At 45.4% G+C, this 24,232-nt stretch overlaps 1 protein-coding gene across 2 annotated transcripts in view; it reads right to left on the minus strand.

The window, feature by feature from the left end:
• RFC3 (replication factor C subunit 3) overlaps positions 1 to 24,232 on the minus strand; it is a 520,251-nt gene that overhangs the window by 111,703 nt on the left and 384,316 nt on the right. For both annotated transcript variants that reach the window (XM_044073227.1, XM_044073225.1), the window contains one exon: positions 24,053 to 24,122. In XM_044073227.1, the coding sequence (XP_043929162.1) occupies positions 24,053 to 24,122 (70 nt within the window). The remainder of the gene's footprint in view (positions 1 to 24,052; positions 24,123 to 24,232) is intronic.

Consider the following 24,232-nt stretch of genomic DNA (forward strand, 5'->3'; position numbering starts at 1 on the left):
AGTACTTTTTTTTGGGAAAAGTACAGTTTTTATTTATATTTTTTGAGAAGGGAAAGTTGCGCAAGTAAGACAGGGAGGGTAGTTCATAGGGGAAGACAGACACAACTGACAGGATGCCTGCCATATCTGTCTTCCCCTGAAAAGACATGGCAGACATCCAGACATGACTGATAGGACATGGGGAGGTTACACAATGAGTGAGGGGAAACAGAATGGTGCAGGAGACAGATGGAGGGCAGACAATGGTTAAGGTAAGGAAAGTATGACATACAGGGTGGAAATAGAGACAAAAGGGAAGAAAACCCTGGTTTGGGGATTATGTGTTTGGAGATACAGTCTCTGCCAGATTCGACAGAGTGGGAAATTGTCTCTCACCCTGGGAGCCTTCATCACTGGGTTCTGCCTCAAAAGGTGTAATCAAGCACTTGGTTGGGACACCACTCAACTAGTTGCTGAAGCACAGCCTCTATACAGCAGATACAGGCATGAAACCTCCTATCTCCCTCACAAGCTCTGCCAGCTACTGAAGGATGGTAAAAGTGTCACCTCCACCTGCACTGCTACCGGTGGGTACTATTATATCAGCTCCAGTGCATGGCTACCTGATGTAGGTGATACAGGTCGAGCAGAAGGTGTGAAAGCAACTCTGGCATGCTGGGACCCAGATATGCTGGGTGCCACTGGTGGTGGAGCTGCTGCCTATGGAGGGGTGATGGGCTGTGCTGGTATTGTCAGTCCAGGCTGCTGTGCTGCTGATTGCGTTTACCTTTATAAAAGCGATTTGCAGAAGGGCAAACTGCACATACCAGAAAGGCAGTGTGCAAGATATACAAACATCGAACATAAAAAGGTGCAAATGTGCAATGAGCGAATGCACAGTGAGATTCGCTCATTGCACATTTGACATTCAGGGGCGGATTGCACTATAGTGGGGATCGGGAAATGGTTCCTTTCCCCACTGTAGTGCGATCTCGGAGTTAGAATAATAAAGTGGGGGGGTGCAGGGGGGCTTGCCCCCCCCCAGCTTTACACTTTTTTTATTCGACTTCCATGTTCGAAAAACAGCGAATCTGCTGTTCGATTTGCTGTTTTTCGAACATGTAGGTGTGTCGACATTGTTAGTTTCATGGATTAGAGTCGCTCATATGAGCACTCGCCCTTATGCAAATTGCAGTTACAAAGGTAAACTGCTGATTGTATTACTACCAGAAATGAAGAAACAAAAAAAGAATACAAGAGAAAGGATGGCAACAAAGAGTGGGGTAAAAGACATACAAAAACAACGCACTTCCCTTTACTTTGATACTCATACTACAGTCGAGGAAAATAAGCCCATAACATTAGGACCTCAACAATTACATCTTCAAACTGGTTGTCTCGTAATTATATATGAAGTATGGGGTCTACACCAAAAGCCACCATCACATGCAGTCTGACACAAGACTGGCAATTTATCCTGTCCTGAAAATCACTTCCATCTGATAAATGCAAGAGTGATTTATCAGGACAAGATATCCTTCCTCATGTCCAATGATGGTATATAATTTTTGACAGTTACACACCTGTACATAACTAAGAAACTTGCTGTTTTACTCATTCTTGCTAGGAGCGATTAGAAAGACTGAGAAAAATAAAGTAAAAGCAATGAAATTGTGTGCGCGCGTGCACTTGTGTGTGAGAAACAGATGCCTATCTCTCGATTTCCTTGGTCAAGAATTCTATGCAAAGCAAATGAACCCATTGTGCAGTAGGATGAAGCCCGACTACACCCCATAAAACATGTGCTCAACTAGCAGACACGGGCACTAGAAGAACTGGAAGAAGGACGGCTCATGCCAGCTTGCCAATCCTGCGGGGAAGGCAGCCTGGTTTCATGCAACTGCAGCACAAAGAATCAAATGAGCACCACACTGTAAATATGTGCCTCTTGGTCGGGAGAAGTTGTGCATGCACGGAAGCTACTAACCACCTCCCAAAGATGGCCACAGCAGAACTCTCAATTTGCCACATGAAGATAAGTTAGGGCATACGCACTCTTCAGCAGAAATACGACTCTGCACCACTACCCTACATCTCCTCACTGTTCCTGGATGAGGATCTGGAAGAGCCCAGTTGAGGCTAAGGCAGGTCGAGCTGACCTAGTAAATGGGGAGAGAAGCTGGAGGCAGCTGATGATCAGCTGTGGGGAGGGTGACGGGAGGAATTCTAGACAAAGTGATACTGCAGAACACCCACAAATCATAGGCAATTTTTAATTTTTTACCCTAATTCACCTAAAAAAAGTTAAAAGAGCAAGACATTTTGCATCAGGGTGCATTTTTCTGAACAAGACGTTTGAAACAATAACAGCTCTCATTACTGACTGACTGTAAATCTCAGCAATTACCAGGAAGTCAAATATTTTTCAAGATACACAGAAGGAATGAGGCAAAAAAAAAGTTATGTACTCATCATAACGTTCCATCTGAGTAGTTCTACTTCATTTGTCTTCAACCTGTGGGATACTGGATTCGAGCCGGCAATCTTACAAGCATCTCCTCCGAGCTCCAAGCTCCTCCCCTTACCCATAATACACCTACACTACCTTCCAACCTCCAGATCGCATTTGCTGAACCTTATACTGATAACTCGACCTGAAAAAATACTTGTGACCTATAACTGCAGCCTGTAGGCTGCTCACATGACAAGGTCCGGGGGAAGGAGGGAGGGACGGTTGAAGACAAATGAAGTAGAACTACTCAGATGAAACGTTATGGTGAGTACATACCTTCTTTATCTGAAGTAGTTTACTTCATTTGGTCTTCAACCTGTGGGACAGAGTCCCCAGCTACTAAACTCCTAGGTGGCCCTCATGGAAGGATATTCCGGAGCACCGCGGAACCAAAGGATGCTCTCCCTTCTGGAAGTCAAATCCAATTTGTAATGAGAAATAAATGTATGAGATGAGGACCGAGTAGCTGCAGAACAAATATCATCCAGAGAGACTCTAGACCAAAAAGCTGCAAACATAGCCATGGACCTAGTGGAATGGGCTTTCACCTGACCCGGAGGAGACATGCCTCTGTCCTTATAGACCTGAAGGATGCATGAAGAAAAACACCTAGCAATAGTGACCTTGGAGACAGGTTTACCCAAAAAGGGTTTATAGAAGAGTACAAACAGTTGATCGGATTTACGGAAATTTTTTGTCCTGTGTAAATAGAATCATAACTGTCTATGAACATCCAGCAGGTGAAGTTTGTATTCCAGCTTGTTAGCAAAATTAGGAAAGAAAACTGGTAAATTGATGGTTTGATTGATATTAACTGGTGATGCCACCTTGGGAAGAAAGGATGGATTGGTCCAAAGGGAAACCCTATCTTTGCGGAAAATCATATAATGAACTTTGACGGACAAAGCCTGCAGTTCTGAAACCCTTTTAGCAGAGGTAATAGCCACCAGAAATGCTGTTTTCCAAGATAAGAATTTTAGATCTGTGGTTGCAGCGGGTTCAAAAGGTGGAGCAACCAGAGCTTGAAGAACCATAGTAAGTTTCCATGGGGGAACAGGATCCTTGACAGGGGGGTGTAACAGAAAAGTCCCTTTGATAAAGGCTTTACAAAGCCTGGAGAAGGCTAGAGAGGCAGAATTCTCACCCACATGAAAATGAGAAATAGTAGCCAATTGAACCTTGACAGTGGAAGAACTAGCTCTGTGCTGAAAAATATCAGCTAGAAATTCAAGAATGGCAGACATAGGAGCCATGAAGAGGTCTGAACTTTTCTGAGAGGCCCAAAAGGAAAAATGTTTCCATTTACTGCGATAAACCTTCCTGGTAGAAGACTTATGAGCAGCCACCAAAACAGACCTAACTGAAGAGGACACTCCACGAGTCCTAGCGATCATGGGAACTGGAGCAGCCAAGCTGTGAGCTTCAAGCTGTCCCAAGTTCAGATGAGGAACCCCCGATCGGTGTGAAATCAGATCCTGAATGGGATCCAAGATCCAGGGCAGAGCCAGAAGGTGAGACCAAAGGAAAGGATGGTGAGGCCAAAACGGGGCAATGAGGATCACTTTGCTCCCCAGTCAACACGCTTTCTGTAGAAACCTCATAATAAGAGGTACTGGAGGGTAAGCATACAGAAGACCAGAAGGCCAAGCATGGACTACAACATCTCTGGGGAGCTCCCCCAGCAGGGGGTTTCAGAGCGAAAAACTCGCTGCACTTTGCGTTTGAAGGAGATGCGAAGAGATCGCAGCAAGGCTGACCCCACTCCAGGAAGATCTGCTCCGCTACTGAAAGATTCAGAGACCACTTGGTAAGGCATCAGAATAGTCTGACTTAACCTGTCTACTAGAATGCTGGACTGTCCTGGAATGTGCGTTGGGATGAGAAAACGACCGGAGATCGCCCATTCCCACAATCTCAAGGCCTCGTGACAAAGGGGGTAAGACCTGGTCCCTCTCTGTTTGTTGATGTACCAGACCACTGACATGTTGTCTGACTGAATTGCAATGGTTCCCACAGGAAGAAAGGCATGAAGGGCCTGCAAAGCCAAAAGGACTGTCCTCGCCTCTAGAACGTTAATGTGCAAGCTGGTCTCTACAGGGGACCACAGGCCTTGGGACTCCCCACCTGAGTTGGGAGGCATCAGTGGTCACTGTGGCTTGGGCAGTGGCTGGAACAAAGGGTCGTCCCTCCAAAATGTCCGGAGAACACATCCACCATATGAGGGATGACCAACAGACTCGATTGAGTTGTACAGGATACGATAATGGAAGTTCCAACAGGGACCATTGCACAGCTAGTGCACACTGTAGAATTCTCATATGTAACCAGGTACACGGGAGAAGCGTTATGGTCGCCGCCAATGAACCTAAGGCCCTCAACACTGATTCCATCAATGCAAGATGAGAATGGTAGATTACAGAGACATGCATCCTCAGGTTTTGTACCCTCTCCTAGGTCAGGAAGATTTTACACTGTAATGTGTCTATCCTTGCCCCAATGTAGTCTATCACCTGGACAGGAACTAGGAGTGATTTGGATGTGTTGATTGTGATCCCCAAATGCAGGGCAAGGATTAAGAAATAATCCCTGGTTGGAGAGAGTAGATGCCTGGTGGGAGCAGTGAGGGGCCAATCCTCCAGGTATGGATAGCCCTGAATCCCCTGAAGCCTCAATGAGCTGCTACCACCGCCATCACTTTGGTGAACACCCTGGGGGCTGTGTGGTGAGACCAAATGGTAGGGCTCGAAAATGGTAATGATAGACTCCTAGCCAGAAGCGGAGGAACCTCCTGGAGCTTCTGTGCATCTTTATGTGATAGTAGGCATCCTGGAGGTCTAACGAGCACATCCAGTTGCTCTCTTGCAGGTACAGCAAGATGGACTGTATTGTGATCATCCGGAACTTTTCTTTGGCAACGGACATGTTCAGGGTAGACAGGTCCAGAATGGGCCTCAAGTCTCCTGCTTTCTTTGGCACCAAAAAAAACCTGGAGTAGAAGCCCGATCAGGACTGATCTGGGGGGACGGTTTCGAGGGCTCGTTTTCCTAGTAGCTTGGAAATTTCCTGTGCTGCTGCCTCCCTTTGTGTGTGTGGTACATCCGGGAGGTGTTTGAGAGATTTGGGAGAACCCACAAAGGGGATAGAGTATCCTCTGGATATGATCTGAAGCACCCAGCGGTCTGATGTTATGGACTCCCATGCCGCCAGGTGCAAGGACAATCGTCCCCCAACTTTCTCCAGATTAGAGCAGTCAGGCCACCCTCACAGGGTTGCTGTCAGGGAGTGTCCGAGAAAGATTCTAGAGACCCAAAATTCCTCGGACTCCTCTGCCTCTGGGCCGGCATCCATTCTGTCCCCCTCTGCCTCTGGGGGAAGAAGAAGAGCCCTGAGTGTCCCAGGAATACTATAACTTCCGGAACCACATCTTCTTTTGCCCTCTCTGAATCTGGGAAAAGGACTTTTGAGGGTTCGAGAAGTGGATCCCGACGGCAGACTATCTTCCCATCCTTCTCACTCTAGACTGAAGTCGTTTTGACGGTCTTACCAAAGACAGTAGAGCCATCATAAGGGGCATTAGCAAAGAACACCTTGAAAGGTTCCAAAAATTGACATAGTCTGAGCCAGGCATTGCGCCTCATGGACTCGCTGGACCCAGCCGCCCTAGCCACTCCTTCAGTAGCATATGAAAGGAGTCGCATGGACATGTTGGAGACTCCTTTCAAAGTGGCCATCCTCATGGCGAACGAGTCCCTGTCCTCCTGCGACATGGACTTGGGGGGAGACTCCGCCAGCTCCTTGACCAGATCGCGTTGGAGTCTCGTGACAAAGGCCAGGTAGTTCAGGGCCCTTATAGAAAAGGTAGCTGAAGCATAAACTCACTTCCCTAAGCGTCCATCATCTGCGACTCTCGGTCAGGAGAATGAACAGAGGAACTCTCCTGGCTAGTTCCTTCTTAGTGGCTGCTGCTACCACCATAGCATCTACAAGGGAGCCCTTGCTCCATGCTGGCCTATCAGAAGGTGGACTTAAGATCTTGTTAGGCTTTTTGGGAATTGGTTCCACGGTGTCCGGCTCCTTCTACGCCCGTGAGGTGACCAGGTCCACCAAGGGATCTGTGGGAGGGGACACCCAGGAAGTAGATGGGCCCATGCCGAAAGTCCTCAGGAACATGGACTCGTCAGAAGAAGGTTTGAGGGAAGACCAACCTGCCCGCTGGCGAAGGATTTCCATGAGGTCTCCAAGGGAGAGGTGACCTGGGGAACCTTCATCATCCAAATCCGTATTCTTGATGAGGGACTTGGGAGCGTCCAAGTGCCTCCTCTTACACGTATGCTTGCGAGGCACCTCTCCAGTGGGGCTCTCCTGGGGTAACCCGCAAGCCACCTGTTCCTCAGGGGGAATCATCTGGGGGTCTTCGAGCTTGGGCTGTCCCTCTGGTAAAATGATGGGATTTGTAGAAAGAAACAAGGGGGTCGGGGCGGAGTCCGAGGGAATAGTCAGGGGTCTCGATCCAGCGGAGAGAACCCTTTCTACCATGTCAAACGCCAAGGGAGAATGAACCTCTTGAGGAACCAATAAGGAAGCCGGTCTCCCTGGATCCGACGAAAGAATCGGAGCCAGGCCCGAAGTGGTCAGAGCTCAGAGGGAGGGAACTTGGCCCGGCAAAGATGGAGCCGATGAAAAAGGCTCCACTCCCTCGGAACAGACACCCAAGCTCCAGCTCAGAGAGCAGCTCAGATCCGAGCTGGTCAGATCTGACACACTCCAGGAAGTTGTCGGCGTCGAGGAAGCAGGTACCGTTGGTGCTGACCCCCTGACTAAAGCCATCCTTGGATCCGAGTACTCAGAACCCAGTGGATGGATCGGAAAAGGAGAAATCAGTGTAAAAAAGGAAAGCGAGCTCCCCCCTCCTGAGGGAGAGGGTGATGGCAAGACTCCCATCTGGATCTGAGTACGAATAAACCTCCTCATCATTTTATCGATGTCGACTTCTGATAAGGACCGCATGAACCTCGATGAGCCCACAGACTTCAACCTTGCGGGTCGAGGCACCAAGGCCCTAGATGTAGAGCATGTCTCCTTCGGCTTCGGGGAAAACCTTGGAGATCGGAGCCGAGGGGAGTCATGGATCCTATGGGTCTTAACAGGTGAAGGGAGGTCTGGAGACCTCTTACATTTCTCCATCCTAGATTTTGTCTCTCTCTCCTTCTCTCTGCCCCTTTTCCGCTCCACTTCCACAGGCTTTGACATTGGAGGTGGAGTCCCAGCCTGGGAGGGAGGAGAAACAAGGGCACGAGAAGGATAGGTGGTCACAGCAGCTGCTGTGACTGAAGCAGAGGACAAGGCAACCGCCTCAGAATTGGGAAGAAGGCCTTTCAGGGACAACTTGGCCTTCCTGTCCTTGATTGCAAGCGGGTTAAAACCCGTGCATATAGAGCAGTTAGTACTGAGATGGGCCATGCCCAAGCACAATACATAAAGAATGTGGCCATCTGCTGGGGGACAACTTATGGCCACACTCAGTGGACCTTTTAAACACTGGCTTATCAGCCATTATACAAGAGAGAAAACAAGAAGAAAAAAATATCATCTTCCCACTGAAAAAAAAACACTCACCACACACAGACACAAAACACACTTGGGGGGAGGGGAAGCAAATACACTAACTACACTAAACTAGGCTAAACAATACAAAAGTATGAACACATGACGTACCAAGCGAGGGTAGGAAAAGGGGAACATACACTATCACTATCCTGAAGTTAGTAGAGAAAAAAGGCTTTCTAAAAGCTTTAATACCCACTTACTACTTGGAGCTCTGGACATCACGATGCTTCAGCTAGCCACAGCAAACGAGATCTGGGGGTTGGAAGGTAGTGGAGGTGCATTATGGATAAGGGGAGGAGCTTGGAGCAGATGCTAGTAAGATTGCTGGCTCATATCCGATATCCCACATGTTGAAGACCAAATGAAGTAAACTACTTCAGATCTAGAGAAGTTGTGCAAAATCCGGGACAGCTGAGAAGTACACATCGGGGGGGGGGGGGGGGGGTGAGTTACAATGCTTTGCACTGAATATACTTTTTCACTCATTTGATCACAATGAGATGTCTGGAGTGTACAGTCAAGAAAGTGACTAACTGCTGGGCACATCTGTGTTTGTCTGATGGTGCCTTTGCATCTGTGTGCACATCTGAGATTCTAGACATGAGTGCAAGACTATCCTTCTGCTTCTACATCACTTTGTGTGTGTGTATGTACATATCCTTTTGCTTCTACGTCACTTTGTGTGTGTATATGTACATATCCTTCTGCTTCTACGTCACTTTGTGTGTGTATATGTACATATCCTTCTGCTTCTACGTCACTTTGTGTGTGTATATGTACATATCCTTCTGCTTCTACGTCACTTTGTGTGTGTATATGTACATATCCTTCTGCTTCTACGTCACTTTGTGTGTGCATATGTACATATCCTTCTGCTTCTACATCACTTTGTGTGTGTATATGTACATATCCTTCTGCTTCTACATCACTTTGTTTGTGTATATGTACACAAGTGAAGTGAGCAAGTGTGTGTGGATAATGTACTTTGGGCATCAAATAGGTCCAACAATCACATATCTCACTGTAACTTTCAAATACCTGGTAGAGCACCTACTTTACATAAAAATATACAAAAAAGTATATACTAATAAAACAAATACAAGGTGCAACAGTGAAACCATTTTCTAAGTAAGCCCTTCAGGGTGGCCCTTACAGGGACATAACAGGCCTTACATGCGAATGTAGAGGCCTCTGGCTGTAGTATGAAGTCTCACAGCATCCCTGAGTGGTGCATTATTTCTCTGCAACATCCAGACTGTTGGGCATTATTGCTTGCATAAAACGGGCAATGAGTAAATCAATGAATACTTTAGGTCTCATTTTCTTCAATGGTCTACATATCTGGAGTATTTAACAGGACAGATACCTATGGATATCTGGGCCTCCCTTTGGGGTAATTCTTACTACATTCAACCTACCCTACAGACGCAGCTTGGAAAATCTCAAGTCATCCTGCAACTCTTGTCATAATTCTCCCAATTTTATTTTCTACAAAAAGTAGTTGTTTGTGACTATTCTTGTTGCTAATATTCCATATTATTTCAAACATCTGACTCACACGAATGCCTGACATTCCTTCTAAACAGTTTTATCTTCCTCCAGGAATCTGCAGATCAGTTAGTTTCTTACAATTTCTGTAACACCAGCATTTCCTTAACTTTTGTTGACCTTCAAGCAAAATTAATAGGTTGAATGAGGAACTTCTAATATTTTTCTCCTTAACTACTAGGCTGATGAGATCATCAGTCCCTGAACTGAAATTAATTATTCCGAAATCAGATGATGACCATTCTCATAGCCTTGGCTGCTACTCAGTACAATGACTTAACTCTTGTTTGCTCAGGCACAACACTATCAAACTCCAAATAATCACCAAGACTCCTCCTCCTCAGTTGAGACCTGGCTGGAACAACCCCGCTCCTACTTAATCAATACCCCCTAAATTAATCATATTTACCCCAATAACTTCCCACCAACTAGAAATGCACTAAATATAGTCTTATCTGACAACACCCAAGTAGAACAAATCACCCATACCAAATTACTGGCCATTATAGATGACAAACCTGAATCTGATCAAGACATTAGTGCTGGTGTCCAAAATACCAAATACAAATTAGGGTTACTTTACAAAGCCAATAAATTATTACTCACGGACCACAGCAAAAAGGTAACTGTAACACCCCTCTTAACTTTCTATCCTACTTGTATGCATCTACAATTTTCACTAATCTTCAGACCACATTAATGGACAAGCCTGAACACTGTTATAATAAAAGTATATCTGCAACCAACCTCCCAAACCAAACTCATCAGTGTATTACCTTGCAGAAGTAGAAATGGCTAGAACAACCACATCATGTATTATACACACAGCTCATAATGACATATAAAATACTACACAATCCTTCAAACACCCCAGCCATCATCAAAAATATACAATAAAAATGGTACAAACTCAAAATGAGCCTTTGATGAAAGGACCAACACGTAATAGAATCTAGAAACTCACATGGGGAAAACTCTTTTCTTTGCAAGAAGCTTTCAAATGCGAAAGGCAAAATTAAATAGAACAAGGCAGTTTTGCCAATTATCATAAGACTTTAGTCGGTAAGTTCTCAAAATGCATTCAACAGAAACAGTGGCAGGATGAAAAATTATCTCCTGATGAAGAAACTTCTCATTTAGCTACTTTTTCCCCTTTCTCGGGAAATTTCAGTGGACAACAAATTAAAAATGTCATTTCTTTTATAACCACTGATATTACTCTGTAGCTTATACTACTTTTATTTACATAATATAATATTCAATTTTTATCAAGCTCATCATCCAACAGGCTCATTCTTTTGTTTAAAGTACTCTGTTTGAACTGCTTGTCTGATTTGTTTCTGCAGACCTGTGAGCGGGTGAACAAGCTTACTATGCTTTATTTTGTTACTCACTAATCGATCATACATCACCCTTCCAAATCAGCCTCATCATCAAAAATGTCAGCTGGACTTTTAAACATCTGTAGATTCTACGTGAAATATTCAAACAGGTACTGCTACAAGAGGTTTAATATCTTTCTTTCATTCATTACTGCTTTTGCAATTTCAGACATATACACAGATTTAGCAAAGATGATGGCAGGAACCTCAAAATTTGTAGTGTTTGTGCATTGCCACTTCCTCTCAAATTACAAGATCTATGACAATTTCACAACACAATCAAAATATAAAATGCAAAGATAAAGTATACCCCCACAAAAATTGGGGGTCAAAACAAAATTCACTTTATTAAAATAACACTAACTCCTGGTATCATTAGCAATGTGCCTTCTAATGGGGTTACAAAAATTAACAAATAAACTAGTAAAACCCTCAGGAAAAAAGTTATCACATTCAAACCATGTCAGATATGTACTCTAACTGTATACTCTGTTCCTCATGCTTTAGAAGATGTACCACTACCTGCACTGTCAGTGTTTACATTTACATCTCTGCCTTGTTACAACTTGGAAATACTTTCCTTAGGACTCTTCTGAAAATAGTGCTTCCCAGTGGGACATTCCTGTTTAACTATGTAAACAAATTCATGTCTGGTCTTTAAATAAATACAATAGTACAGACAACCAATCCAAGGTTTACATATCCGAGTTACTCTATTTTGTTAATGATGCTTGCGGTGTCTCAAATTCCTTTCGGCAAATTTCTGTAAATGAACGTTACACAGGTGTGCTTTCTTTAGTTAGGAAAAAAATATCAACTCCAAAAGTTTTACCAGTTAAACATGTATCACGATCACAAAAATCACAACTCTTTCCTCCTTAAAATCTGAATTTCATTCCTCCTTGTGACTTAAAAACCCTATTTTCCTTAAATGCCTCCAAGTTAAACTTTCCTGTTTTCCAGTAAGTTGCATTCTAGTTCCTTTACTCCTACTCTATTCCACTTATAGGTTCATAGGCACTAGGCTATCTGCCGGAAGGTATTTATAAGTCTGGCCGGAATGTGTTGGCTTTCGCCGCCCCCTTAGATTAGTTCCCTGTGCCTCTGTCCAGCAAAGCCATTGAAGTGATCCCTGGGATAAACTTTCTGTTTCCCATCCACTCGTCAAGGTTTCTCTTGAAGAGTGTTAGCGAGAAGCTCTGCCTAATGTAGATTGGAATATTGTTCCAAAGCATGGGAAGTCTCTGGGACAGGAATCTATCACTCCAGCACATCCCATTTATTGTTGTGGTGAGGTTTAGATCCCTAGAGCGTGTGGCTCGAGGGGATATGGTTTTCTTTAGGTGGAGCATGTCCATCAGTTCTGGGTTGGACATGGCCTTGCATGTCAGGCAGAGATCTCCTCTGAGTAGGCGGTATGCAATCGAGTACAGCTGGTGTTTCTACAGTCGAACTGCATACGGCATCGCTTTGAGGCCAGTGATCCTCTTGGTGAGGTACTTCTGTGGTCTTTCCAGCTGTTGCAGGTGTCTTGTAAGGCACATCCCAAATGGGGCGTTGTACTCTATGATGGGGCTGATGAGTAGAGGGGCACAATGACCTCTTTTGATCTGGATGCAAACCCTTTTGTGATTAGGTGGGCCACACAGAAGGATTTTCTAACCACTTTGGCAATGTGATTATCAAAGGAGAGAGTACCATCTACTTGGGTCCCCAGATCCCTTTTTATGCCTTCCATATTTAGGGGACTGCCACCTATGTGGTAATTTGTGGGTACTTTGTTTTTTTCCAAAGGGGATGACTATGCACTTTTTGTCATTTAGCTTGAGGCCATGATTTTGACACCAGGTATCTGTCTCAGTGAGACCCTTTTGGAGGATGTTTGTGTCAGCCGGAGCGTCAATTACAGTCGTCTGCGAACTTGGTCAGCCATAGTCCTCCTGTGCTTGCCTGTACCTCTGAGAAGTATATGCCGAACAGGAGGGGTCCTAGGACTGAGCCATGGGGAATGCCACTTGTAACCGGTTTAGAGTCGGACCTAGCTCCCGCAACTCTTACCATGTGGGTTCTGTCCGTGAGCCAGCTGGCAACCCATTTCGTGATGTAGGGATTTATGTTCAGGCTGGTGAGCTAGTCTATAATACCAGAATGAGGAATGGTGTCGAAGGCCTTTGCGAGGACTAGGTAGGCTGTGTGGACCACCTTTCCCTCATCTATAGCCTTGGTAACGGCCTCAAAGAAGTCCACCAGATTTAGGAGGCATGATCTGCCCTTAAAAAAGCCGAATTGGGTAGGGTCCAGTGTTTGGAGTTTCCCAATGCCTCTGCTAATGAGTTCCATGATGATGCGCTCCATAGCCTTGCAGACCAAGCTAGTCAGGCTTATAGGGCGATAGTTACCAGGGTCTGTTGTGGCTCCAACCTTTGTGGAGCGGAATAACCGTTGCTGTGCACCACTCTATGGGTAGGTAGCCTGTGGAGAGGCAGTTTGAACAGTGTGTTTAGGTAAGGGGTTAGCTCATCTTTGAGCTCGTGTAGGACACAGCCTGGGACATGGTCCGGTCCCATTGATGCTGTGTTTTTGGCTTTGGAGGGGGCTGTTTTAACCTGAGTGTCTGATTTCCGGGGCTCTACATTCTTCTGGTATGGTTATGGGCCCTTTTGGGGCTGAGAGGTGGTAAAGTTTGCACTGAACTTGTCTGCCAGGATGTTGGCTATATCAGTCGGTTCAGTGTGTTTCATGCCATTCTGCACCAACTCCAAGCAGATCTGAGAACTGCCACTTAGATTCTTGACAAAGCTGAAGAATACCTTGTGATTATCTTTGGAGTCCTTGGCAATTTTTCTTTCGAAGGTAGCCTTGGATGATTTTATGAGGGATCTTAGTTTCTTGCTGATAATGATCAGGGATGTCTTCCCTTCTTGGGATTTTACTCTTTTCTGTACTAATTTCCTCCTCCTATTGTAGCTTGTTTATGGCAGGGGTCCACCAGACTGGTTTCCTATTCTTGGAGGAGTGAGTCTTGGTTTTGCTTGGGATAGCAAGATCTATGCATTCTTGAAGGTGCCCGTAGATGATTTTGCAGCTTGGGCAGTGTTATCCTTTAGCATGGGGGCTTTGAAACTTTCCACCTCGGTCTTAAGTAATGTGAAGTTTGCTTTTGAAAAGTTTTTCACAGTGGTTTCCTTGACCGGGGGTGGGGTGGAATGTGGATATCCAGAGTGATTAGTTTATGGTCAGATCTAACCAGTGAGGGGTTGACCTCCAGTGTGGAACACCGGTCGCCCATGTTGGTGATGACCAGGTCCAATATGTTGTCACCTCTAGTGGGGGTGTTGACCAGTTGATCAAGGGCATTTGAGTTTATAAATTCTAGGAAATGTTGGGCAAGGGAGTTAGTACTTGAGTAGTTCTCCCAGTTAATGATTAGGTAATTGAAATCACCCAATATCAGGGTGTTTGGTAGGACCTTTATGTTTCCCAGTGTTTCCAGAAATGCGGAATGGGGGTCTTGGGACATGGTGGGTGATCTGTAGCAAGCTACAATTTGAATTGCAGTTTTGCCCATTGTTAGTTGCATGTGGATGATCTCTGAAGCATTGTGCTGTGTCACTAACATGGAGGTGTGGGTATCCTTGATGAATATGGATATGCCCCCACCTTTGTATTTCAGAGTCCGGGTTCTGTGGCCAAAATGTATGGCATGAGCTGTAGCCTGGTAGTGCTGTGGTGCTCTCTGGAGCCTTAAACCAGGTTTCTGTTACTGCACATATATCGATTTTCTCCATACTGAGGAGTGCCTCGAGTGCATGCATTTTGAGGTTTAGACTTCTGGCATTGAGTAGCATTACCCTCAGTTTTTTGTTACTTGTGCCATTTACGACGGTGGACTTGTCTTGAGCCTCGTCTAAAAAAGGCACTATGGGGGTGGCAAGAGCCTTGGCCAGTATTCGAAAGCCTAAGGGTGACAGGTGCAAGCCGTCTCTAGTGAAGCAGCGTGGCTTGTCGAGCATGTCATCCCAGGCGGACAGATACTGGATCCCCTTTGAATGACACCTGAAACTTAGCCAATTGTTGAAATTAATTTTTTCTTTATATCATGGTATCATTCTTGGTGAGGGCAGGATGCTACTCAGGGTCATACCGGCCTGGGCTACGTGATTGGAGCACTCTTCCATGTCTCTTTTCATGTAGTCCAGGGAGGTACGGCTCAGGTCATTCACACCAACATGGACAATGATAGAGTTGTATTTGTACTTGTTCTGGAGTGACCTGAGTGCTTGTGTTATGTGGCGGATCCTGGCACCCGACAGGCAGCTAACAGTAACCTTCTCCTTGTTCAGCCTAGTGAGTGGGATGTCAGTGTGCCTGACTATAGAGTCACCTATTACTAGTGTGTTGGGTATGTTATTTTGCCTTAAGGGCTGTGATTGCGTGGCACACTGGTTTTGTGAAGTATGTGTTTCATGGTTTGTGTTGGGGGGGTGGAGTTGCTTGGATGTCTGCTTTGGAGGTCTCTGTTGCTTTTGCAGAGTTTTATTTAGAGCCTCCGAATATGTCTGTGTATTTATGTGTGTTTTTTGCTGATGCTGTTTTAATAGGTCTATGTGAGACTGGTGGTGTGATGCAAGTAATTCCCTTCTCCTCTTGACTGTCCGATCCATTCTTGGGTTGAGAGAGCTTAGCCTCCAGTTTGGCTGTATAACTGCATCTCTCGCATGTATTAGTGTATGGTGGTAGGAGGAGAGGGTTGTCTGTGTACATGAGGCAGTGCCCAGATTCACCAGTTGGACTGGACAGTACACCTGAAACTGCTCTTTGGACATGCCTGGATAGGTACAGTGCTCTGTTTTACTGATTGGCTGGTAAGGTCGAATAGAGAGCCTTATCTTTCTGTACAGTATGGGGGGGGGGGGGTCTACTGCTAAGGTTTGTTAGTGCATGTTATGACTTTTGAGCAAGTGCTGGGCTGGGAAATGAATGGTTTGAGTGCTTAAGTTGAAAGTTTGTCTAGTTCCAAGGGAAAATTTGAAGGGGAGACTTTGTGGAGCCAGGAATAGTTATACCCTAGCTAACCGGTGCTGCCTGGCACGCAAAACCATGTAAATGTGTTTTTTATAGCAGGGAAATGAAAGAGATAGAAATTAGCCCAAAATGGCCAATACACTACTAATTTCTGGGCTGAAACCACTCCTCCAGGGACATATAGGCTGCGCAAAGCTCCCCTCTCTCACAGGTGAACAGAGAAACTTCCTTCTATCCAAGTAAGGTATTGGCAAACACAGAAAAGTACAGTTTTGTACCTACCATAAATGTAGATGTCCGATAGATATGCAACTGCAGTCCTTACATATGGGTTGTCCTGCCTCAGGCAGCCCTTGGTTGGCCGGATTCCAAAGTCTGGGTCTGGCGTCGGCTGATGTCGCCTCCTCCCCGACGTCAGAGCGGCTGGGGTATAAAAGCATCAGCTGACGCCATCTTCCTCAGTGTTTCTTGCCCCAGATGCCAGGTGCCCTCCAAGGAAGGCTAAATTTAGAACTGGATAAAATTTCCAGACATACACAATAGCAATAAACAGATACACCATAACAGATATCCCCAGCTAAGCATAAAAGGAGGGAAGTGGACCCAATACACAGAGGGGTAGGAGGGAGGGAAAACCTGACTGCAGTTGCATATCTATCGGACATCTACATTTATGGTAGGTACAAAACTGTACTATGTCCTTCAAGAATGCAACTGCAGTCCTTGCATATGGGTTGAATACCACAGACAAGCTGGGGGTGGTAGGCTCTAAGATAAGGATGGTGTAGCTAAAATGCCCTGCAGGACTGCAGAAGCAAAGCCTGCTCAGGATCTGGAATATACAGGCAGGTTGTAATGCTTGGAAAATGTATGCACGGAGCTCCATGTAGCAGCTTCTAGAATGTCCTTTGTAGTCACCCCTCTTAGAAAGGCTGTGGAGGTGGCTGTAGCTCTGGAGGAGTGTGGCCTGATATTGGCTGGCACACCTTTTCCATGGAAAGAGTAGCAGAATCTGATGCAGTTTCCAATCCATTTTGAAATTGTTTGCTTGGAAATTGCTGTGTTGAGACCATACATTTCTTAGGTACCATTGTAATTTTCTCATATGCAGTCTGGCATGTGGGATCAAGATTATGCAGGATGCCATGTAACCCAGGGCCTGCAGGACTTTCCTTGCAGTAAGCTGAGTTTGTCTTGTCAATGCCGTGAAGTAGACAAAGTTGCTTTTGTTTTTCTTCTGTGAGAAAAGCCATCTGAGTTATTGTGTCCAGTTCTGCACCCAAAAAAGTTTTCCTTTGGGATGGCACTAGTCTTGACTTCTGTATGTTGACTGTGTATCCCAAGGCTTGCAGCAGTTGTATGACATAGGCCAAATCCTTTATTATTTTTGCCTTGTTGTCCGCTTGTATTAGGCAGTCGTCCAGGTATGGGTAGATTTGAATTCCCTGAAGCCTGCAATGTGCAATTACTGATGCCAGGCATTTCGTGAATACTCTGGGCGCAGTAGATAAGCCAAAGGGCAATGCTGAGAATTGATAATGCTCTGATCCTGCAAGAAATCTGAGGTGTCTTCTGCAGTCTGGTCGTATAGGGACGTGCAGGTATGCCTCCTTGAGATCTAGAGTTACCAGCCAAGACTCCTTGCCCAGCATGGGAAGAAGTTGCTGGAGGGTCAGCATTTTGAATTTTGGAACAATGAGGTATGTGTTCAGAGCGGACAAGTCGAGAATAGGTCTCCATTGATTTTCTTTTCTTGGTACAAGGAAAAGCCTGGAGTAAAATCCTTGGCCTTGTTCCATAGGCGGTACCTTTTCTATAGCTCTTATCCTTAGTAAGTTGTTGATTTGTCTTAGAGCGTCTGTTTTTTGGCTTGGTGGTAGGTTTGGCATTCCTCTCTTTTTTGGTAGAGTGTGGAAGTGAAACCTGTAGCCTTTGTCTATTGTCTGTAAAGTCCATTTGTCTCCTGTAATGTAATGCCAGTTGTGGGAGAATAAAGCTAGTTTTCCGCCCAAGGATGCATCCAGTTGTTCCCTGGTAGGCGGAATCAGAGCCAAGTCATTGTGTCTGTCCAGTGGTAGTGGTTGTAGTTGAATCTGTGGCAGTACCTCTGCGATTGGTAGGCTGCCACTGACGTCCCCTGTAGGCACCCCTGGATTGACCTCTGCCTCTTGGGCGTCTATTTCTGCCTCTCTGTGCTCTAGAGGTGTCTGGAAAGGACCAATTTTTCGAAGGCCAATTTCTGCTAAACCTTGGAGGTTGGACCTGTAAGAAATCCTTGACTGTTTGGACAGATTTAGCTTTTTCCTCCACCTTCTTTAGAACCTCCTGTGCAGGGGAGCCAAACAAACTTTGTTTCTCCATAGGGGCATCTAGGAGTTTTGACTTAACATGGTCTGGTAAGGATTGTTCTTTTAACCAAGCATGCCTTCTAATCACTGTACCAGTCATAGCTGATCTAAAAAAGCCTCCAGTGCATCATAGCCACATTTTAGAAAATGGTTACTGACTTGTTATGTACCAATTCCTGAAGGGACTTGCGGTCTATAGGTTCAGGGGAGGATAGTTTTTTATTTAGCTGGTCTAACAAAAATTCCTGGTACTGAATCATGTGGAATTGACAGTTTAAGGCCCTGGCTGAAAGAGTAGCCGAAGTATAAACCTTTTTACCCCACCTCTCTAATGCTCTAGATTCCCTTTCAGAGGGGAGAGGATTTTTGGCAGAGGCAGCTGCCACAGCCTTAGGGCCCTGTGAAATGGTTTCAGGATCTGCCACAGGAGCCTTATACAAATGGTAGTGTGTGTCCGGGACCCTGTAATATCTGTCTGGCTTGGTCGGGGCCGGAGGAAGAGAATCAGGGGCAGTACAGGCATCATCAACAACTGTTAGTACTGGAGGAATGGCTAAAGGTCTATGCTGTGGTAAGTGTAAGAAAGTCCTTAGCCTTTTCCTTGAATCTGAAAAATCCTGGCCCTGCCATTGAAAGTGCTCCCTCATAGCATGTAAGGTTTCCCCAAAGGAAAATTCTTCAGGAGGAGAAGCAGAAGGAATGGAATCTTCTGCATCAGAATCCTCATAAGGAGAATATGGGCCTTCCTGTGGGTTTGAGACATCTGAGTCATCCGAAGAATTGTCTGTGGAAACAGGTTCCGGGGGTTCAGTCCTAGGCCTCTTCTCTAGAGGGGGTTGAGAGGCCCTGTCTGGGTGTGGTTGGGATCCCCTGATCAAAGAAATGAGATCCTCAGCCAGGCTGAGCATTTGAGAACTAGAGGTATGCCTGTGAGAAGGAATTTTGGCAGGTAAGGCCTTAGGAGATTTAGCTGCTTTAGCCCTGGCAAAAGCCTTGATAGACATGGATGCAGGGGGTCTAGCAGCCCCACGTGCAGGGGAAGATATGTCTAAAGGAATAGTATCTGACAAATCCTGGGTGCTTGTTTCAGTAGGAACAATTTCTGAAGCCGATTCAGCCATGCTCTGTGAAGCCTCGGCTTCCGGAGGCCTGTTTTCGGCCGAAGGAAGAATCGAGGACTCAGTTTCAGCGAAACAGAGACACTCGCCAGTTGGCCTGGCCGTGGTTTCAGCGAAACCGCCCCTCAGTGTCGGTCTTTTTCCTTGCGTTTTTTAACTAATTGTGCTGTCAGAGTCTCCGACGGCATTTTGTAAGCAAAAGCGGGACCAAAAAACTCCTCTGCAAACTCCGACCGACGTCTAAGCGTCCGTTGGTTGAAAGAAGCACAGACTAAACAAGCTGATACGTCGTGGTCTGGGCCTAAACAAGGGAGGCAGTAAGAGTGGAAATCCTTATGAGGTATTTGTTTCCCACAAGTTAAACAATTATTTACTTTGTCTGACATTGGCTGAGGCAAGAAAGAGTCCCCAACGGGGTACTTAGCTTTTTAGAAGTCTTCGGTAGTAGAAATCTCTGGATCTGACCGACCGGCACTTGCGAACAGCTTCTGCTTCGGGCACCGCGCGGCAAGAAAGACTAGGGAAAATGGCGTCGGCTGATGCCTTTATACCACAGCAGCTATGACGTCGGGTGGAGTGCGACATCAGCCGAGGCCAGACCCAGACTTTGGAATCCGGCCGACCGAAGGGCTGCCTGAGGCAGGACAACCCATATGTTAGGACTGCAGATGCATCCTTGAAGGACATCAGTCTTGAGTAAAATCCCTGGCCTTGTTCCTGAGGAGGAACCTTTTCTATTGCTTTGATTCGTATCAGCTTTGAAACTTGTTCGAATGCCTCTGCCCTTTGATTTTGTGGCAGGTTTGGCATGCCTTGTCTTGTTGGTAAAGTATGGAAGTGAAACCTGTAGCCTTGGTCTATTATGTCCAGAATCCATTTGTCCTTTGTTAAAATGTGCCAATTTTTTGAAAATAAGGATAATTTTCTGCCTAAAGGTGCTTCTCTTTGAGCCTTGGTGGGCGGTGTCAAAGTCAAGTCATTGTGATTGTCCCTGTGGAGCAGGGGAAGTCCCTGCGCCACCTCTCTGATTAGTCGGTTGCCATTGGCGTCCTCTGTAGGAGCCTCTGTAGTGCCCTTTTCCTTGGGCACGCCTGTTTTTTCCCCTTTGAAACTTGTCAGTGTCCGGAAAGGACCAGTTCTTAGAAGGCCAATTCCTGCTGAACCTTGGTGGCAGAACATGGAGGAAATCCTTGACTGTTTGCACTGATTTAGCCTTTTCCTCAATTGATTTCAACACATCCTGAGCATTAGCACCAAATAGCTTGTGTTTTTCCAGAGGTGCATCTAGAAGCTTTACTTTAACATGATCTGGCAATGCCTGTTCTTTCAACCATGCATGTCTCATTATAGCGGCCCCTGTCATAGCTGCCCTACATGAAGCTTCCAATGCATCATAACCACACTGAAGAAAATGATTGCTAACCTGCTGTGTGTTATGGGCCAAATCCTGCAAGGCCTTTCTATCTACAGGCTCAGGAGAGGCTAACTTTTTCTGCAAGTCATCCATCAAGAAATCCTGATACTGAAACATATGAAATAGGCAATTAAGGGCCCTCATGGCAAGTGTGGTTGAGATATAAACTTTTTTGCCCCACCGCTCCAGGGACCTAGCCTCCCTGTCTGAGGGCAAAGGATTTTTGGCCGTGGATGTGGCCACCCCTTTGGGCCCCTGGGAAATTGTTTCTAGATCAACAGAATGGGCCTTAAAGAAATGTTTGTGAGTTTCAGGAACCCTGTAGTATCTGTCCGGCTTGACAGGAGCAGGGGGGAGAGTATCAGGAGAAGCACTCGAATCTGAGTACACATCATCCAGCACATCTAACACTGGAGGGATAGCTAAAGGCCTGTGTTGGGGAAGCTTAAGGAAGGTACAAAGCCGTTTCCTGGAGTCGGAGAATTCCTGGCCTTGCCACTGAAAATGCTCTCTCATGGAGTGGAGAATTTCCCCAAAGGAAATATCCTCAGGAGGAGAGGCAGAGGGAATAGATTCCTCCGCATCAGAATCCTCGTAGGCCTGGAAGGACTCTTCCTGGGTATCTGAGTGATCAGAGTCACCAGAGGCTTCATCTGAAGAAAGGGTGTCTGTATGCTCAACCCTGGGCCTTTTGTCAGAAGGTGGCTGAGAACCTCTGTCAGGATGGGCCTGGGAGCCCCTGATTAAGGAAATTAAATCTGCAGCTAAAGTCATGATTTGTTTATCAGTAGTGGGCTGAGGCAAAGCTTTAGGAGGGTAAGACTTAGCCTGGCTAGCAGCCTTAGCACATGTGTAGGCCTTGATAGACATAGACATAGGGGGCCTAGCTGCCCCATGTGCTGGAGTAACCTTGTCCACCGGTATGGTCTCAGGCAAATCTTGGGCTTCAGTATCTGGAGGAAAATCAACAACCGGCACCGGCGCAGGCTCCGGGGCCGGAGTGATCGGTAAAGCGGTGTCATCGGTCCGAAGCGGTGGAACAACCGCCTCAGAAGAGACCGGTGCACTCGCGGTAGTTTTTGGCGTGGTGTCGGTGGAAGTCGCGAGCAGAGATTGTCGGTCCTGGTCTTTCCGTTTTTTGGAAATATGAGGTGTCGGTTGTTCCGACGGCATGGTATAAGAGTATTTATCGCCAAAAAAGTCTTCAGCAAACTCTGCCCGGCGCCTGAGTGTGCACTTATTGAAGCAAGCACAGGCAGCACAGGCCGAGACGTCGTGGTCTGGGCCAAGGCAGGGGAGGCAGTAAGAATGGAAGTCCTTATGAGGTATTTGTTTACCACAAGACAAACAGTTATTAACTTTTTCAGTTTTTTCTGACATCGGCTGAGGCAAGAAAAAGATCCCCAGGCGATCTTAGCTTTTGATGACTTTGGATACGTAAACACAGGAGCTGACCGACCGGCACTTGTGAACTGCTTCTGCCGGGCACGCTTTCGGCAAGAAAGACTGAGGAAGATGGCGGCTGATGCTTTTATACCCCAGCCGCTCTGACGCCGGGAGGCGACATCAGCCGACACCGGACCAAGACTTTGGAATCCGGCCGACCGAGGGCTGCCTGAGGCAGGACAACCCATATGTAAGGACTGCAGTTGAATTCTTGAAGGACATCTTGTAACACAGCCTTGAATTTAGCACTAACCTAAAAACTAGACTAAACTAGCTTAGAAAGGCAGGAAACAAGTGTGTGTATATATATATATATATATATATATATATATATATATATATATATATATATATATATATATATTTTTTTTTTTTTTTCTTCAGAAAATAAGCAGATACAATCAGAAAAACACTTTAAATGCACAGAAATGGCTATCACACTGAGTGTGTAGCCTACAACAGTTAAACAGGTAATTTAAACACAAAAACGACTTTGTTAAAGTGCAGGCAGCAAAATAAGTACAATATGCAGCTGAAACAAGCTTTTTAAATCACAGAGACTCTAAAAATTCGGTGTTTTAGGCAGAATTAGCTAAAGGCAGCAAGAAAATGCAGAAAAATGACACTTAATCACTCCAAAGTCTCTCTTTTGTCTCTCTGCTGCTGTAGAACTCTGTAAGGGCACCAGGCAGGAGCTTGCTGAGCTATATACCAGTGAAATTATACATAAAAGTAGCACAATATAACGACTGCTCATTACTATTACTATTATGTATGCTCATTATCAGTGTACTGTTATGCTGAAATACTAACCTGCAATCTTTATCACACTTCTGTGTCAAGGCCCAGATATTCAGTGACTGTCAGTCCCTGCAAAAACACACACTTCCTGGACAATATATCAAATGTTCTGCGCTGATGCAAAGCCTGTGAATGGTTATTAAACTGGACCACATGAAAATAACTGCAAAGGGTGTTGCTGTTGAAATCTTAACTGTCCGTCAGTCCACAAACCCTTTTCCCTATTTGTGCACATGAGGTCGGGGTGTTACTTCAACAGAGCCAATACTGACACCACTGGGTTGCTAGCCCTGTTGTGGTTGTTCTTCCATACCACACACACATACATACGAACATTCACACCTACAGCCAATTTAGTGTGTCCAACCCACCTACTGCATGCATTTGGAAAGTGGGAGGAAACTAGAGGTCTGTAACTACTTAAAACTACTGAATACTGCAACCATACTGTTAACATTTGTTATAAAACTACTACAGATGTTGTGAGTATTCTATTTCAAATCTATTACTATAAGGATGCCAAAACCACTTTACTATTAAACTGAGAGATACCAATCTTTGTACTGGCTTCTGAGCCAGGTCATGGCGAGTAGGATTTTAAATCAGCCCATCTACCCCATCAAGAAATCAAATCAACTCAAGTCTCATTTACAGACACGAGGGGATAGCAAAAAAGTCAATATACCTGAACAAGAGATGCAGTTACACAAAATGAATAGAACACCAACTAATTTATATCAACTATGTTGCCAAGAATAAACTTGGGAAATGTACAAAAGAATACTTCAATTAAGTTAGTGACCATAACAATACCCATGAAAGTAACTACCAGACTGAAAAACAGTATACTACAATACAGGTTATGGTAATACCTTCATTATAATCTCAGGTGGAATGCAGTGAGTTAATAGTTCATAGAGACGTCCACGGACTTCAAATAACCTGAAAAAAAAAAATAATAAAACAACATACTTACAAGTGTTCATTAGAATTTGTCTGTGACACAGATACACACACAGACACACAGACACACTGTACTTGGGATAATTACA

This window comes from Protopterus annectens, chromosome 5.part1, assembly GCF_019279795.1.
Source record: "Protopterus annectens isolate FY-2018-M chromosome 5.part1, PAN1.0, whole genome shotgun sequence".
Lineage (NCBI taxonomy): Eukaryota > Metazoa > Chordata > Ceratodontiformes > Protopteridae > Protopterus > Protopterus annectens.